This window comes from Astyanax mexicanus, chromosome 2 (assembly GCF_023375975.1).
Source record: "Astyanax mexicanus isolate ESR-SI-001 chromosome 2, AstMex3_surface, whole genome shotgun sequence".
NCBI lineage: Eukaryota > Metazoa > Chordata > Actinopteri > Characiformes > Acestrorhamphidae > Astyanax > Astyanax mexicanus.
This window is the reverse complement of record NC_064409.1, coordinates 59,270,473-59,287,810: the sequence shown is the minus strand read 5'-3', so window position 1 is coordinate 59,287,810 and position 17,338 is coordinate 59,270,473. Positions and strand designations below refer to the sequence as shown.

General features: G+C 41.1%; 1 protein-coding gene across 1 annotated transcript; it reads right to left on the bottom strand.

The window, feature by feature from the left end:
• Positions 1-1,874: 1,874 nt before the first annotated feature.
• Positions 1,875-11,286, bottom strand: gpr22b (G protein-coupled receptor 22b). Its single transcript, XM_007228172.4, has 3 exons — positions 10,685-11,286; positions 8,333-9,407; positions 1,875-5,826 (listed from the first exon to the last, which is right to left on the bottom strand). The coding sequence occupies exons 2-3, from the start codon at positions 8,413-8,415 to the stop codon at positions 4,476-4,478; spliced, it is 1,434 nt and encodes a 477-aa protein (XP_007228234.2). The 5' UTR covers positions 8,416-9,407; positions 10,685-11,286; the 3' UTR covers positions 1,875-4,475.
• Positions 11,287-17,338: the final 6,052 nt, after the last annotated feature.

The following is a 17,338-nucleotide window of genomic DNA, read 5'->3' as shown; positions in this document are numbered from 1 at the left end:
ATAGGTATGGTGAATTGACAAACAATTGAGGCAGCAGCAGTATTGTATATAGTATGCAGCATTGTCCTCTTGGAATAGCACACCAGAGTGTATGTTCAGAAAAGTTTGTACCTAATGCTGGGCTGTTAAAGTACCTATAACGAAGACCAACCAGCCAACATCCAATCTGGCATCGGATGAAATTGCTTCCCACACCATGACATCAGGACATCTTCTGGACATGTGAAAAAAAACTACTGATCTTGGCACTGACCTCAATGCCGCCACACACAAATTCATTGGTCATCTCCACCAAGACAAAATCAGGACTTCAGTAGCTCCATGACAGTCTGAGTATCTCCATTACAGCTTGACATGACTACCCACTAAGCCTCACTCCTGTTGGTTGATTCCTTCTGGGTGCAACACTTTTTTGACGATAAGTGTACATGTACATACTCACTCAACCAAGCCAAATGAGCTCCCAAATATGCTTCATCTCTTTGTGTCCCTCTCCTCTTTAGCTGAAAGTGGCAGGAATGGAGCTGTGTCTGACATTTAAGCACTAAGCCTGGTAAACATGAGGTAGGGGGGCTTTGCTTTGTGTTAATGACCTTTTTTGATTGCTCTGAAAAACAAAGCTTATGAAAGTCAACAGAGGCCATGTTGCGCAGACTGAATGCCTTATTATGTTTTTTCGAGTGCTGTCAAAACAGGAATGACCTTGATCAGTTGGGGAGCTGTGGCACTTTATTGGGCGTGCAGCACACCAGCTCACAAAACAGCTGCGCTCCAAATAGGAAACGGGCCCCTGCGGTAGAGACAAAAGCATTCGCATCTGCATTTGTCTGGGTGTCTGCGTCATTTGTGTGTGTGTGTGTGTGTGCATATGCTGAACTGACACTGAAGAATCTTGTACAGCGCTTGTTTTGTGTTGAGGGGATTGATTATTGAATTTTTCCCCCCTGCAATTCATGCTCCTGTGGGTGCCAACACTGAGCCTCCACCTCCTATTCAGCATTGATAATTCCCCGTGTGACGCAACGCCTGTGTCCCTTGGAGCAAATACAGGACAAGCCAGAGCCACGTGGCATACTGTAATATTGATGTGGAGGGTTATCCTAAATTAGACTGTTTTACACTGTGCACTCAATGCTCAGCACTGAAAGTAAAGTAAATGCATGTAAACTTCACTATGTATGGAGAAAGTAACTGCATATCGATACCCATAAAATACACGTTAGTCTTAAGTCTAAAGGGTTTGGAGGGATACTGTAGAAAAAATACTCTTAGTTTCACAGGGTCACTATCAGAATACTGTGCTATTTGGCCCTTAAACCCTAAAATATACCTTAAGATTTCAACTTATTTTGACTATCATATTTATAAGATGTATACACAGACTACACAGAAAGTTTTCCCAGCTTAAACACTTTGTATTTTAATTTTTATTTTCTGGACAGTGTTTCTGAAAACTGCTTTTTGTTGAAATTCAAACATGGTGACTTTGTTCTGTTTCAATGATACATTTAGATTTTTTTTTTCTTTTTTTAATTGCCGCAATATTTTACCACAACAGGGTGGATAGCTTTACCTCAGCTAAATATGGAGCTAATATAAGAAATATTAAGTAAAATGAAAATTATTAATTGTTGAACATACAGCAAATGATTAATTATCTTATCTGCAAATGGCCGCTCTGGATGCAGGATTTAATTCCATCAAATTGGACGCACTTGATATTAAGGTTCTTTGCAATTACATACAGCTCTATTACAGACATAGTCTTTCATAGTCTTTGGATCTTCTGTGCCATCACTTCATGACCCTTTTGTTGCATCCTTATTTATAAAGGCATATTTATACCTGCACATTAAAGTGTTAAAATGGGTTCATTGTTTTTTTTTTTTTTGGGCAGGTGTTAAAACAGTATTTACACTCCGATGTGAACCAAAATAACCACAACAAGACCCATTAGAGGAGTTTTTGGTGTGTTTCATTTGTGGTGTGAACTTGCAGCTGCAGCTTTAAACAAATTCCATCTCTTTTGTTGCTCTATGGTAAATGTTACAGAAATATGCATTCATCTATAACACAGCGCCTTCTTCCTGTATTTACTTTCTTGCTCCGCCCCAAACAGGTCTGACCAATAAGCAAAGAGAACATTCTCACATGGTTTTTCCCTGTGTGAAAATAAACCAAACCAAGAGGGGAATGCTCCATGTTTAAAGACTCATGGATGAAAGCGAACAAACTATGGGTGTAAAAACACTCACAAAGAGTAGCCTTGAGGTCCTACAGTGTTGAAGTGGGCCAGATATTTCCCTTGTGTACATTCAAGGAATTTGAATATGTTTTACATGTCCTCAAACAACAAAGTGCATATTTTCAGATGGGGTGATGGTAATATTTTCTGACTGATTTTTGTCAGTCAACCCCTGTTACGATTGTATTTCATCCAGATTACAATTGAGCTTTAGCTGGTTGGCTAAAGAGCTTACTACATTTTGGGGGATGGGTTGATATTCTTTCCCTCCCCCAGTGGAAACTATGTCTATGTTTAAGTGGCCTGAGTTGTAAGTTTGTAACTGCTTGTAGCTCTGGTCTCTTATGAATTTTGCAGTCCCATTTCAGGCTGACCTCTTGGCTTGAGCTGCTGTATAATAGCTCTACAGGAGCAGAGCCAGAATGTGAAATAAAACATCAGCTAGGGTCAAAGGTGGGCCGCTTCCTTGTGGACAGAGAAGCAAATGTATCCGTGTTGAACTCCAGTCGTCTCTTTTGGCCTAATTTATTACAAATACATAGATATATTCTGCCTATGAATCCTAATAATGGTACATAGAGTATTTCATATAGAGTATACTATACATCTCCAATATTGACTTATATACAGTGTTACAAAAGCATGCAGTGTTTCTTTTTTTTCAGCACAGTGAATGTCATCCTGTCATACTAAATCTGAAGTTCATATAAATAGTAATAAACTGACACTGTATTCTATATGCACATCTAATACACTTCTGTCTACATCAAGACCTTGTATCAGTCTCTTCCTACTTTGACAGACTGAAGACTTCTGAACGTTTTGAGGCAACAAGTACAGTCTCATGCAAATGTTTGGGCACCCTTGGATTTTTTGTTATTGTTGAGAAATAATAAGCACAGCCTTTAGTTTGTGGGAAAAATCCTAACGCACTGATACGTTGTCTTACAGCAGTAAAATGCACATTGTCAGTGTGGTGTGTGAAAATGTTTTGACACTACACATTACAAGGTTTTTGACCTTGATTAGCAAATCAGGCCTGAGGCATATCACCAATGATAATTAGAAACTGTCAGCTAAATTCAATTTCCAATACAGTCTTACCCTTGTAGTAACAGGCATCAAACACATGCTCTTCTAACCACTGTCTAAAGATTTCAAAAAAAGGTCTCAGGCTGGTAATACAGATAAATCAAAACACACAAGAGCCTGCAGAAAAGTGTAGCCAAGTTGAATCGAGAAGGTTCTGCACAGTAAACAAAATTATATATATTTGGAGAAAAAAGAAACTGCATTTCTTAAAAAGAACACCTTGCCAACTGTGAAGCAGGGGGATGTATCTACCATGATTTGCGGTTGTTTTGCAACCAGTGGCACTGGCAATATTATACAGGTGTAGAGAAAACTGAAGTCAACAAAATAGCAGCAAGTCCTGCATAAAAACATCAAACCATCTGTTAAAACACTAAAGCTAGAAAAAGACTTCTGTAACAGGACAATGAATCAAAATATACCTCAAAATCCATCGTGGACTGCCTGAAGAGACACAAGCGGAAGCTTTTGGAATGTAACTCACAGTCTCCTGACCTCATAACCATAGCATATTTGTTGATTGAGCTTTAACAAGCCGTGCAAGCAAAACAACACAAGTAAGCCACAAAATCTTAGTCCTTCTGTAGAGAAAAGTGGGAATTAATTCCAACTAGAAGAACTGACCTAACTATAAACTGGGTACAATAAGCATTTACAAGCTTTAATTTCTGCTAAAGGGGGTGATACTGTTAAATACTGACACTGTAAGGTGTCCACACTTTTATCATTATTATTTATTCTTTTTCAATGACATGAAAATGATGTAACTATGCATTAGGAATTGCTAAAAATATTGTGTTCATCTATGTATGTTTGATTTGTACACAGGAATTGTACAAAACTGTCCGGTAGGGTGTTACCATGAACGATACTTTTATTAAAGGTACCTTTATTTGTACTTCCTTGGCAGTAATCTTCCCCTGTATTTAAGGGACACTGCTGTACCTGAAGGATCACGCTGTTCTAGTGAGGAGGATATATTTGCACTGTTTGTACTTTGGTGAGCAAAATGTTCCTTCACAGTCCCTATTTCTAACAGTGCAGATGTGTTTTCTACTTCTCAACAACAAAATGTGGCCAACGGTGCCTGAACATTTGCATAAGACTGTATATTTCAATGTCTACAAGTTATAAGTTCCTAGTCAACATCTTCTGAGGACAGACACTTCTGCCTGGCTTCCTGATCCTCGAATGTCACTTTTTTATTCCTCTTGGGGTCAATCCAGGAATTCTTTATGACTGAATTGGTGGGTAGTGGCTCTGCCTCAATGATGGACACCACCCGCTTCTTCATCTTGCTCTTGAGGACCTTCTGGAACTTTTGGCGCGTGAAGGCGTAGAGCAGCGGGTGAAATACCGTTGTGCCGTAGGCCATGACCAGGAGGCCCAGGCGCAGCTTGACGGTGAGGTCGCTGGGCCCTGCACTAAGGATAATGCTATTCAGCACGGTGATAGGTGTCCAGCACAGCAGGAAGGTGGAGATGATGAGCAAGGACATGCGGAAGACGCGTTTCTGCCGCTCGCGCCGCTCCCGGTGCCGTTTGACCGCACGCCTCAGGGCGATGATTACAGACACTGAAGTGCGCATGCCCAGTGGTGCTGTGCCCCGGGTTGTGCCACTGCTCTGTGAGCCGTCTGCTGCCTCAGGCTGCTGCTGAGGCGAAGCGGCCATGAGCGACATGTCCTTTTTCCACCGTGTGGATCCATTCGTCTTCTTTTTCTTCCTCTTCTTCTTCTGCGAGCCATGGTGGAAGCGTGTGCCAATGCGGATATTGAGCGCCTGGAGAATCTTGGAATAGGTGACCAGCATGACCACAACCGTGAAGCAGAAAATAGGTATTTGGGCCACTAGGTGGTAATAGAGACCCAGCTCAGTGTAGTACTCATTGACGTGTGCCACGGCCGTCTGGTTGGCCATGGTGGGCTCTGGTCCCAGGAAGCCCACCTCCACAAATGGAACCAGGAAGCTGAGAAAGGAGAGGACCCAGATAGCCCCCAGCAATGCAGCGGCACGGCCCATGGTCAGCACGCGGTTGGCTGGCTTGACAGAGATGTCATAGCGGTCTAGCGTGATGGCCAGCACGTTGGCGGCTGTGGCCACACTGGCGAAGGACACACAGGCCTCGTGGAAGCAGCAGACGAGCACGGTGTCACCCTGTAGCGAAAGCAGCAGCACCACGATCGTCAGTGGGATGCAGCACACGCAAACCAGCACGTCAAGCACGTGCAGGTTCATGGTGACCAGGTTGCTGACTGAGCTGACCAGGTTAGACTTGGTGCAGTAGAGGGCCAGCACTGTCAGGTTGCTGCTCAGGCCCAGCACAATCTCCAGCATGAGAAAGCCGGTGAGCGACACCTGGAAGCTGAGGGGATACGGGTGCGGCTCGTCCGACGCCATGCCTGGGCTTGCAGACTCGGTGATGTCCAAGACTGTGACGTTGCTCATGGTGCCTTCCTCCTGTGCCGAAGGAATAGGCTTGTGCATTATCCTGCACATAGGAACAAGCCATAGGAATAAATGAAGCAGAATTAGAAACATAAACCACAAACTGGAACAGTGGATATTTCCACTGCATGGTACCTACACAACTTGATTCATCTCGACTCAACTTAACATTTACATATCCCATTAGGAAAATGTGTTACATGGAACCATGCTTGTGTTTCCAGTTAACCTGACCAGGAACTAAAATAGAATATGTAAACATTGAGGTTACAGAGAGAGTTGTCACCTTACATTACACAGTGCAGACATCCAGCACAAACAATTTGTTTTTATCCAGCCAAGAATATCTTGTAAAATTACGATTACATTCTTTGCATTGGTGATCAATGAAAGAATCCAGGAACAGTAAAAAATCACAAGCTACAATTTGGGAAGAAGCTGTGGTAGTGGAAAACAAATCACATTCCAGGTAGCAAAAAGCAGGTAGAGTTCAATAGAGTCAAGCAGTGTAGGTATGCAGTGAAAATCTCAAAATGATAGATGTTGAATAGACACAATCATGCTTAGGTGACGCTGAACCACATCTAGAAGAACTGTGAGATACACTTCAATTTTAGTAGGTACTACAAATGCCAAAATGGGTACTATTCCTGAAGGTGAAGGAGGCAGCACAATTTCCAAAAAAAATCATAGGTGTTGTTATTATGACATTATGTCTTTTTTTTTAGTAGTGCCTCCATGAAAAAAAAACATTTCTTATTGTAACTCCAAATCAAAAAAAGTGGGACAGTATAAAAAACGCAATTACATTTTTCCTTACATTTACTTTGACATTTGTTTAATTGCACTTGTATTTCATGTTTTTTGTCAACCTCGTTTTTTAATATAGATCAATTCCAGAATTTCAAGCCTGTAACTGGGCAATTTAAGGCTAGTGACAAGATAAAAAAAAAACAATACAATAAAAGGTCTTATATTTGAGGAGTGTCACACTGTGTGATCACACTATAGTCAGACAAATCAATATTCCAGTTATATTAGATTTAATATTTAGTAAATCAGTATATTTTTTTGGAAAATATGGACACCATGCAATCTTAACCAAAGACATGGGTCTGTAATGGTATAGGTTGGATCAGTGCATGTATGTGATGTAAAATGAATGCAGAAAAAGTACATTTAGAGCTTAGGACAATAAATACTGCCCTAAATACGACACCTTGTCCACCTTTTTTTATGCATTTTGTTAACAAGAAAGTTTTTTTTCCCCATACTTTCCCAGCTTTTCCTGATTTGGGTTTTTATTTGACTCATTAGGAAACACAACACAGGGAAAAAGAAGATGAAAAGTAAAATAAAATAAATCGAGATCAAAAGAACAGAGTCTGCAACAGCAGATAGTTTGAGGGAAGTTCTCTCAGAAACAAGAGCTACAATTACCAACTGTCAGTGATTTGTTGTGTAATTTGGACTTTCATCCTAAATTAATGTTTCATGAGCTTTTAATCATTTTTGATCAATCCTGCCCACTTCACTTATAACATATGTATTATGATGTATTAATCAAGCATGTTCCTACAGCTATACACACTGTGCAAGTGTATATCAGTGTAAGCTTCACTAGCCTTCCTGAAATACATCAAACTGTTGACCACAACTATGGTGTTTATGGTCTTAACATAAACATTAATTTGAATTTGCCGAATTTATTATTATGTTGCTTTTATATATGAGTGTGCTTGCAGCATTATGTCCAGCATTGTGTCTGTCAAACAGAGAGGAAGAGCGATAGAGAAATGGGGGTGGGGGTGGGGCATGAGGAGAGCGTGTATGATGTAAAGCTGCTTCAAGGTCGCTGCATGAACAATGACGTTCATATAGCTCTCCAGGTGACATTTAATCTGATGAGGTGTTGCTGGGAATTGTAAGAAGATATAAGACTTGTGGTCAATCTGGGGTGGAAATTGCTTCAAGTGTGCAAGATGTCCATCCGTTCTTTATGACACTGGAGGGACATTTGGGAAGTAGAATTTTCCTGAAAATCAAATTTTAAATTATGGTGGCTTGTTCTTTGGGAATTTTCCCTGAGACCCAAACATTGAAGGCCATGTTCAGACTGAAGGCAAAATGTATTTGTTTCTGGCTGTCCACACTGAAATTTGTAGGTGATGAGATCAGGTTTTCAGACATCATTAACATATCTGCATGGGTTGCTGTGGTGATGAGGTTTGGGTTAATAACTGGGTTAATAATTGGGTTAATCTTTCTTTGGCACTCTTCTTTTTTACTTTGGATTAATGAGGTCATTGTTTGCCACATTGTGAGTAACGCAAAAGACACATTGAAATCTGATTTGAGCATTCAGGCTGAGATGCACCTGTACAAATCTAATTGTAATCACAGTTCACACTACCTCCAAATATGGTTGGGATCCAATTTACAAAAATCTGATTTCATGCTGTTTCTGGCTGGGGGTCTGAACATAGCCTAAAACCTGTATCATTCTCAGATCAACATGTCTCCTATAAATACTACTCAATAGAACTCACCCCTCTCCAGAGCTCTGTCTTTCCTCAGTCTCCGTCGTCTGTGGTTGGCCCAGAAGACTCTGGGTGGAGTCCAAGTCGACCATCAAACCCAAGCATGGCTTTTCAAGGAAGTGTTTCGCACCCTGTAATCCTTATAATCCACCAAGCCTGGAGCTTCAGAAGCAGTCCTCTATTAATTTCACAAACTTAAGGTCAGCCAGATTCCACTTACCCATCTCTGTCTCTCTGTGTTAGTTTAGCTTGCTGTAGACTGGAGGGAAGATGGGCAGATGGACTGCTTGTACTGCTAGACCTGTCCGCTTGTCCATCTAAACCTACTTTTGTGCCACTTCAATAAAAGTTGTTGAGTCAGAGAATTAAACCAGGAAAAAAAAATCTGATGAAATCAGATAATTTTACCTAAAAATTTGCTGAGGAAATTTGTGCAATTCAGAGTAAATTACTTTTTACAATTTAGCAAAATTAACAAAACTTCTACCCACCATTAAAGAAAGCCTCAGATGCAACTCACAACACAGTAGGTATTTAAACAGGTCTGCTCCATCTCAAGGTGCCTTTTTCTGTGGGCTGCATTGTATTCCCATAATTAAGATTTTATGGAGCAACCTCAGCGATAAATACTTATTGATTTGCTGATGTTGATTTACATAAGCCTCCACCACACCAGCAGCGAAGCAAGGTCGCAGATCTGGAGAGGTCAGCAGTCGTGAGAGTGTGCAGAGGTCACTTCCAAGAGCCCTTGTTAACAGTGTCCATTCGAGCCTGGTTTTAGCATCACTGCTGGTGAAGTGTGAAGTGTAATCCGTGGCACTCTACTGGATTAAAAATGAGGTTGTTGTAGTCATTTGTGAATCCATTCTTCTTGTGCGTGAAAACAGTTCACATGTTCCAGTGTAACGGGTTGTTGATTCTGTAGCTTTAGGTACTTGACCTATTCAGGTAAAAGGTAATCGAGAAGTTCTTTAGTTGCTGGTCCTGGTTTGGCAAGTGTCCAATGAGGGATTGGACCAGAGCTTGCATGAACAGTACCGTGCCTCAAAAGCCCAGTCTCCTTCAGATCCATTCCTCCAGCACCCTAGCAGAGACAGAGAGAAGAAAGAGCAGAAGAGCCTAGATGAACAAAACAGACTGTATTAAGCCTGTCACCAGACCTGGACGTGGAAGCGCTGCCGTGCATTAGCCGGCTGGCCGAGCGTGCTCCTAGTGCAGGCTGATGAAGTGCATTGCCTCTGGATTTGATTATGTTTGTGCTTTGTGTTAAGGTAAGAGAAGGGACAGCTGCAGGAGATAAGGACCAGAAGCTTGCATTAACTGCACATACTGCACAGCTTCCAGATCCAGACCCAGGTCTTCCCTTTTTAGGAAGGAAAGAATATTTGATCCACATCTGAAGAACGTGATATGAGGAAGATTTCACTTTGATTCAATTTAGTTTTTCAGTGGCGAGAGAACTGTCGGTTTTCCCCCATTCAATTTTTAATTTAGTTGTGATGTAATGTGAGGTTATTATTGGATTAAATTGGAGGTTTATCACAGAGATGATTTACCCAGGTCCTGTTAGATTATAGCAAATAGAGAGTGTGATCCAAATAGAGAGTCTGCCCCAAATACAACACACAGGCTTTGATCAGAGGCAGCACAATCGGAAGCTGAGCACAGGCAATCCAATTTAGAGCTGAAGATTGGTTCGCTGGAAATGTGGATTGCTGTATTTGTAGCTGTATTAGGAGGCTTGCTTTTTTAAGTGTCTACAAGAGGCTTATCACATTCAAGCAAAAAAATCATACAACATAAGGGGAAAGGGGAAAATGACTTTTTTTATTGCATCTGTCGTTTCTTTTCTTTTTTTCTCTGCATCTTGGAAGAATAAGAGATGTTGTATCCATGGGAACCCAAGTCATGTGCTGCGTTTCTGTTTTCTCCAATACCGGCTAAATATATCAGTTCACATCTGGTGTAATGAAACGAGTGACTTTCTAAGACATGCCTAATTAGACCAATAACAAATGTTCATAACTTAAGTAGCTGTCCATAGATAAACATGTATCTCCATTTTTGTAAAATTTTAGTTTACAAGATTTCTACATAAACTGTAAAAGTCATCAGCTGTTCTTTATATATATATATATATATATATATAAATATATATATATTTTTTTTTTTTATCTTCAATGGATAAACGGAAATGTTTCAAATTAGCTTGGAATTAAATCTTTTGCATTGACTCCATTGAAAGTTAAAAAGATTTTCTTTCCTTCTCCTGTGAAGTTCTCTATTTTGGAGATACATGTTTTTTCTTTGGACAGCGACAATATTGATTAACACTCAAGGTTGTTGATGTTGCCAACTTACCTCTGTATAAATGGAGACCTCCAGTAGTTCCAGCAGCAGGTACCCCCAAATTACTTCAAAGCTGTTTCCACAATTTTCCAACCGCTGATCCTATCTAGGGGTAATTGTGCCCGAGACTACATGCTGATATACTGCTTGAGGGTCCGGCAAGGTAATTCCCAGAATTCCCTGAGGTTCCAAGAGTTGCCCCTTGGAGGGGAGCATTGAAGAGAGGAGGTGTAAACAGTCAGAGTCTTTTCCTCATCCCCGTGAAGAGAGTGTCAAGAAGAGCAGCTGGAAAAAATGAGAATATGCAGGCAAATTCAGGCAGTCCTTCCACTTTCATTCACTGTCCTTCTTATTCTGCTTTCTATCTCTATCTCCCTCTCGCTCACACAGGCGTATACACACACATAATCAAACATACACACACTCACACACTCCCCTCCTCTCCTGGTCTCCTCTGTGTATGTGTGTGGGTCTCTCTCTCTCTCTCTCTCTCTCTCACACTCACACACACACGCACACTCCCTCTCTCTGCTTCTTCACTCTGTGGCGTGTGTCAGTGGATGTGTGAGCTTGGCTCATCTCTAGCCCAGCACGCTGTTGCACACTCTCTCATCCATCCACACTCCTACTCTCTCTCTCTCTCTCTCTCCCTCTCTTTTTCTCCCTCTCTCACTGCGGAGGTTTTGCAGTGCTACTCTCTGTCCTGATTGGTTTGTTGTAATGGGGTTTTGTCTCCGCTTATAGGAAGGCACTCTTTGCATTGGGTTTTTCTTTTTATAATGGATGTGTGGAGATATTCAGACATGCAGACGTGCCAGTGTGAGGCTGGCACTATGATATTGAGCACACAATATTGTGCTGTGCTGATATTTCTGATTGCTTACTTCATGAGCAAAATGAATAAGCTTCTCCTCAGGGGTCAGTGCTGATGACTGATGAAGAGATTACTTTTCGATAGAGTGTGTGTTTGTGTGTGTGTGCATATGTGTTTGTGTGTGTATATGATGTGTGTGTGTGTGTATATGCCCTAATACCGAGAGGGTATCTGATTGATAGCTTCAATTACGTTGGCCTGTCAGTTGGCAGAGAGACCAGTCAACCTCAATTCATTTTGTTTGGCTCATTTACCAGGTGAGATAAAAGACAGGCTGGGGGGGTGAGGGAGGGGGGTGGCTTCCCAGCTAAAGAGACAGTTACAGCACACCAGTGTGTGTGTGTAAGAGAGTGTTCAGAGTTTGATTTAAAGCTCTGCTAGCTGTAAACCCACGTTCTTCCACCCACTCTTGGCTCTCTCCAACAGGAGTTCCGTGCCTTAAAGTAGGCGTGAAAAGATCTCACCACGAGCAGCACCAGTGCTGCTGCTGCTGCTGCTAATCTGATGCTTTACAGAGAAGCATCCTCGTACAAAGCGAGCGATGCTATCTTGACAAATTCAATGATTCGAACTGTATACGACAATGTAGCTAATGCCAGTATTCAGTAAGTTTGTTTAAATATTAAGGAAAAAAAATATTTTAACTTATATAAAATTATATTATGTAATGAAACACAATTGTTACATAAATACTAGAAATTAAAGCTTTAGGACTCCTGGTATACCCGTGACACGCTCACTTTTCTGCTTTCAGATGCACCGTATTTTTTCCCTTCCTTCCTTCCCACCACCTTCAGGACGCTCCCACCAGTTGCCACAGGCGAAGGCTCCACCCCCTGCCATCTACGTACAGCAGGGTCTGTGTAAGTCTAGACATGTAACATTTGTAATCACATGACATGCAACAAAATAATTTTAGGGATGCGCAGGTTGGGTTTCACTTAGTGTTTTGTTACCGAAAAATTTATTTTGTGTTTCCGTCCAATTTAGGGCTGATAATGAAAACAAATTTAAACAATACTTTATTTAATAGTTTCAAACAGGTCATGTCAACAGGTGATTATAATCACATCTTTCCTATGTCAACAAATGCATGAGAACATTATTAAAATTGTTTAAAAACAATGTTCCCCAAAAGAAAGATTGGAAAATGTAATATTATTAAATAATATAAGGAGTCGGTAGTAATGCGTAAAAGGCAGGGGTGTACACCTAAACTAAACACCTCTGATCTCTAGTCCCTCAGCCAGCACTGCATCAAGTACCATCATTTAACAATAGCTGTTAGTTTAAGTGTGCAGCTCAGAGGCATCTGAGAGGGACCATCATTTGTGGTCAGACCAATCAGTATTCAGGAACTTTTTTCTTTTCAACAAAACAATGCAAACACACATGTTGCACGCATTACAAAAGACATGGCTGTGTAGGGCACAGGTACTAGACTGATTTAGCTGCTTTGACCTGTTCCCAATAGTTTCCCAATATATTTTTTGTTGCATTTTCCATACTGTCCCCTTCCATACCTTTACTGATTGAGCTGTAACTGTGTATATATAAGTGTGCGTGTGAGTTGTACCTTTGTTGACCAAACACGTGCATTTTTATAGAACATAGAAAGCAGCTTTTAGGGTCTCTCAGGGCCCTTGTGGAGTGTGCATGGTGTATTATTAAGTGGCAAGCCTTCTTCTATAGAAAAGCCAATGCACTCTCCCAAACCTTTCACTAAAGAGAGACTCAATATTTCATTCCCACATTAATATTTCAGCTGGATTTTTCCTGCAGTCCCCAGACACTCCTGACTGATATTCTGTTATTCTGAGTCATTTTTCTTGCCTTTGCTGTTCCGCAATGAGTGTTGGTGAGTGAGAGAGAGAGAGAGAGAGAGAGAGAGAGAGAGAGAGAGAGAAGAAGAAAGAAAGCAAGAGAAAGGGAACAGCAGTAATAATCTTACTGGATATGTTCAATCATGTATGCAGTAAGTGTGCGAATGGATCTAACAGTGTTTTCTTTTAACTCGCTCAATATATACACTCAACATATGTTCTAGACATGTGCCTAACATGGCAACTGGAGCAATGTCATCCTTTGAAATCCTTTGAAACCTTAAGTTTAACTTTAGTAGATTTGTATTTGAGTTTCATTTAGCATGCTACTATTTATTTCACTGTTTGCTCTATTAAATACAAATCATGGGATAGCAGTGTGTAAATTCAACATAAATTGTAATTCAGGGGATGACTTGGGAATGCCCATACCTGTATAATGTGAGTATGAGCGAAAACCTGAAAAAGGTGCTAGATAAATAGGACATTCCACATCTGAAGTTTTGCAGGCATTTAATGTTTCTTTATTGACATTGTCACATATGTACATATGTACTGGGAATACAATGGACAGCACAGTGGACGATAATAATCATAGCAGCATTTGGTTAGAATTGTTAGTGTGAACAGTAATCGCATCCGTATTTAATGCAGGAGGCACCACTTACATATCCCACAGGTCAGTTCAGTGTTCTTTAGATCACGGGACATCTAACTAATTGAATGTTCTTGCCAGTGTACATAATGTGGAGGTTCTTTTAAATTAGAGAAAAAAAGTCATAATTTCACACTGGGCAATATAGTGGCACAGTAGATAGAGTGTGTGCCACACAGCTCCAGAAGCCTGGGGTTGTGGGTTTGATCCTAGATCTGGTCTCTGGTCTTATTCTGTTTGTGAGCAGCTTGGTTAGTGTTTGTGTTGGTTTCCTCTGGTTATGCTCTGATTTCCCCCCTATTACAAAAAACGTGCATAGTAGGTGAACTGCCTGTGATAAATTGGCTTTAATTGTGAGTTAATGGATGTGTGTTGTACACTGTTGTGTATTCCTGCCATGTGCCTAGTTATTGTAGGAAGGCGTGGTATAAAGGTCAGGACAAATGCATGCTTCCTTTGAAGTATGTGAAGTCTGCCACTGCCTCTTTTTGAACTGCTGCCAATGCAGCATCACTAGGCATCCAACACACTCAGAGGAAAGCACCGGATCCCCAGCTGTGATACATCAGCCAACACCTGCCTGTGCCACCTAGTATCATAATGGCAGTGATAAGGGGAGCGAGTGCCAATTGTGGTCAATTGTGGTCATACGGGCTCTAGTTAAATGGGTGCAGAAGACCCACAAGAGGAGGTGTTCTTAATGCAGTACCAAATGAACTTTGGAGCATATAATTTGTGGTGGGAATGTTATAAAACCATAATTAAACCAGTTATAGTTGAGCAAATTTGAGCTCAACTTCTCTGCAGATGTAGCTTAGCTTAAGATTGTTCAGATAAATACTACATTTATGATCAAATGCCATTTCTCATTCAATGCCCAATTGCGCGGAAATGCAGTATGTGCTAGTCTGTGAACAGGACCTTCTTTCTGTATTTACTTTCTTGCTCCCGCTGCAGAGAGCTCTGACCAATAAGAGGAGAGAACTCACGTGTACTAAAGTATAAATGTTTATATACTCATTAACTGATTCAGACCAGAGAAAACTAACTATGTCTGAACATGCCTCAAAAATGCCTCACAAATGGCATTTCTTCACAGAACTATGTATTCAAATGATTTTTTAGAAACGTGGTTCTTCTCTGGCCTGGCATTGCTCCAAATAATCTTCTTTTTTGGCACCGTTTATAGTGTGCTTGAATACTTTAAGATAAAGGTGTCGAGTTGTCACTCACAGAGTACAGGAACAGTTCTGGACATTCTGAATATTATGACAGCTGCTCATCACCACACATACAGACTCAGATCAGACTGTAGTCCCCAGCCTCCCTGTAAGGATCTGAATAGCAAGGAAGGAAGGAGTGAAAGAACATTTCCTAATGCTAACTGCTAAAGTACTGTACTTTCCTGTTAATAATTTAAAGGAACTACTTGTATTGTGTCTTTCAAAGTGTTTCTCAGCATCCTTACTTCTACTCAATCCCTCCTGAAAGCAAAAGCCATTTATTTCTCTCCACAGGGTAAGTCTTTTGGTCCATTCATGGCCACACTGGACATATCCGCTCTGTTCAAGTTTGAAGTTTCCAAGGAAAGCAGGAAAGTAGTTAACGATTCTGATGGAGTCTAGAATTTGTTCGACCTTGCTTTTGATTTTGTCAGAGCCACAGCCGGCTGGAGTCTTGTAGCAGAATGTGAGAAGAACTGTAGAAGTTCATGTGCATGTTTTATCAGTGGGACTGTGATGAGTCAGCTACAGAGCGAGGCAGCGAGACCAGCAGCGGGCCTTTTATCTCTCCCCTGCAGTGGCTCTCCTGTGCTCTGAAGCCTGGGCCCGCACGATCCCCTGTAGATTAGCCGCCCGCTAATAGAGCTGCCTGCCTTTTGTATTAGTGAAGAGGCAGACTGTGTTTTAATCAGCGGGCACTTAATACCCGCTGTAAATCTGACTGTACTATCTGAAAGAGCCAGCCATGGAGTGAGGGGGGGCAGAGACAAGAGAGCAATGACATTTTAAACGTCGGAGAGAGTGGGAAGAGGGAAATATTGGACTGCACTGAAAACGTTCACTAAAAGGGTATTTATTTAGTTATCTTTGGTTAGTGGAAGTGAGTTTAAAATGGCAAAATCTCTGCCTGTTTATTAAATGCTAAACAGTGAGTCATTAATACACTCTTTGGATGTATTAACGCTAAAAAGAAGCAGTTGCTTTGCTTCGAAGGTGATCTGAAGTCTCGCTGTCTGATACATGATTCATTCAGTACTCCTGCTCTTGTTCCTCATGTTCCTGTTGTTTCACGTTGTTAGTTCTGACATTTAGAGGTGTTTCCCGCTTTTGCTTGCAGCAGAAAGCCAAACTTGAGTGATAATATTGTATTGTCACCAGGGGTAAAGTAACACAGGAAGGGGGACAGAGAAGACTGCATATAAGCAGTAGTCCTCTCATAAAATGCAGGCCTACTGGTAGAGACCCTAATGAAAGTCTTTATAGGCAAGTCAGTTAGTTCACTTGGCGGCTGTCTGTGCAACGCCACCAGGCAGTCCATCTCTTTGAAAGGACAGAGGCTAAAACCCTCTAAACCAAAGGTCCAAATACAGTTTAATCAGCATTTTATATTCCTGACAAAATCTGACAAAAACACAATGAACAGTATTCATAATGCATTAAAAACCTTTCTCAACTTTTTTTCAGCTTGGAATACTGCGCTGGCATAGATCTCCTTATCAAGGAGCATGCAGACTCTCCACTACTTGCAGTTCAAGCAGCAATTGATTGGCGGGACGTTATCCTTGAACATACTCTACGTGTTACAAGAATTTCTTATTAATTAATAAAATCTCTGCACTTGTTCACCCTATTACCCAACACCAGTGTGAATAATGCCCTACCAGTGGAACTGCCAGAACTAAACTAAGTAAATGCAAACAAACAATGCAAATAGGACCCCCTAAAATATAACACACACAAAAGCACACCTAATAACAGAAAGAGCTCCTAAGAGCCAGCTCCCAAACTCAAAACTGCTACAATGTAACTGGAAATTTAAATGTTACCAACTTGGCTGAGGAAAACAAGACAAAAAAAAGGAAGTTGTAGATGAAGATTTGTAATATATTCTTGGATCCTGAAATGATACATTCATTTTTTAGCATCTTAAACTGGAGCTGAAGTCCATCGTAATCTATTCTGGAACACAGAAACCAAGTCTGGTTTTTCGGGAAGTGCTGCACGTCCTGCTTCAGTAAGCTGTGTTTGTGTTTGGGTGTGAGGGAGCAGGGGAAGGCGTGGGAAAGGTCCGGCTGCTCCTAGCGCTGCAGC

Coding starts and splice junctions, on each gene's coding strand:
- gpr22b (XM_007228172.4), bottom strand. CDS start 8,415: ATGGTCGACTTGGACTCCACCCAGAGTCTTCTGGGCCAACCACAGACG. Junction 5,827..8,332: donor AGACAGAGCTCTGGAGAGGG/GTGAGTTCTATT, acceptor TCCTATGTGCAG/GATAATGCACAAGCCTATTC.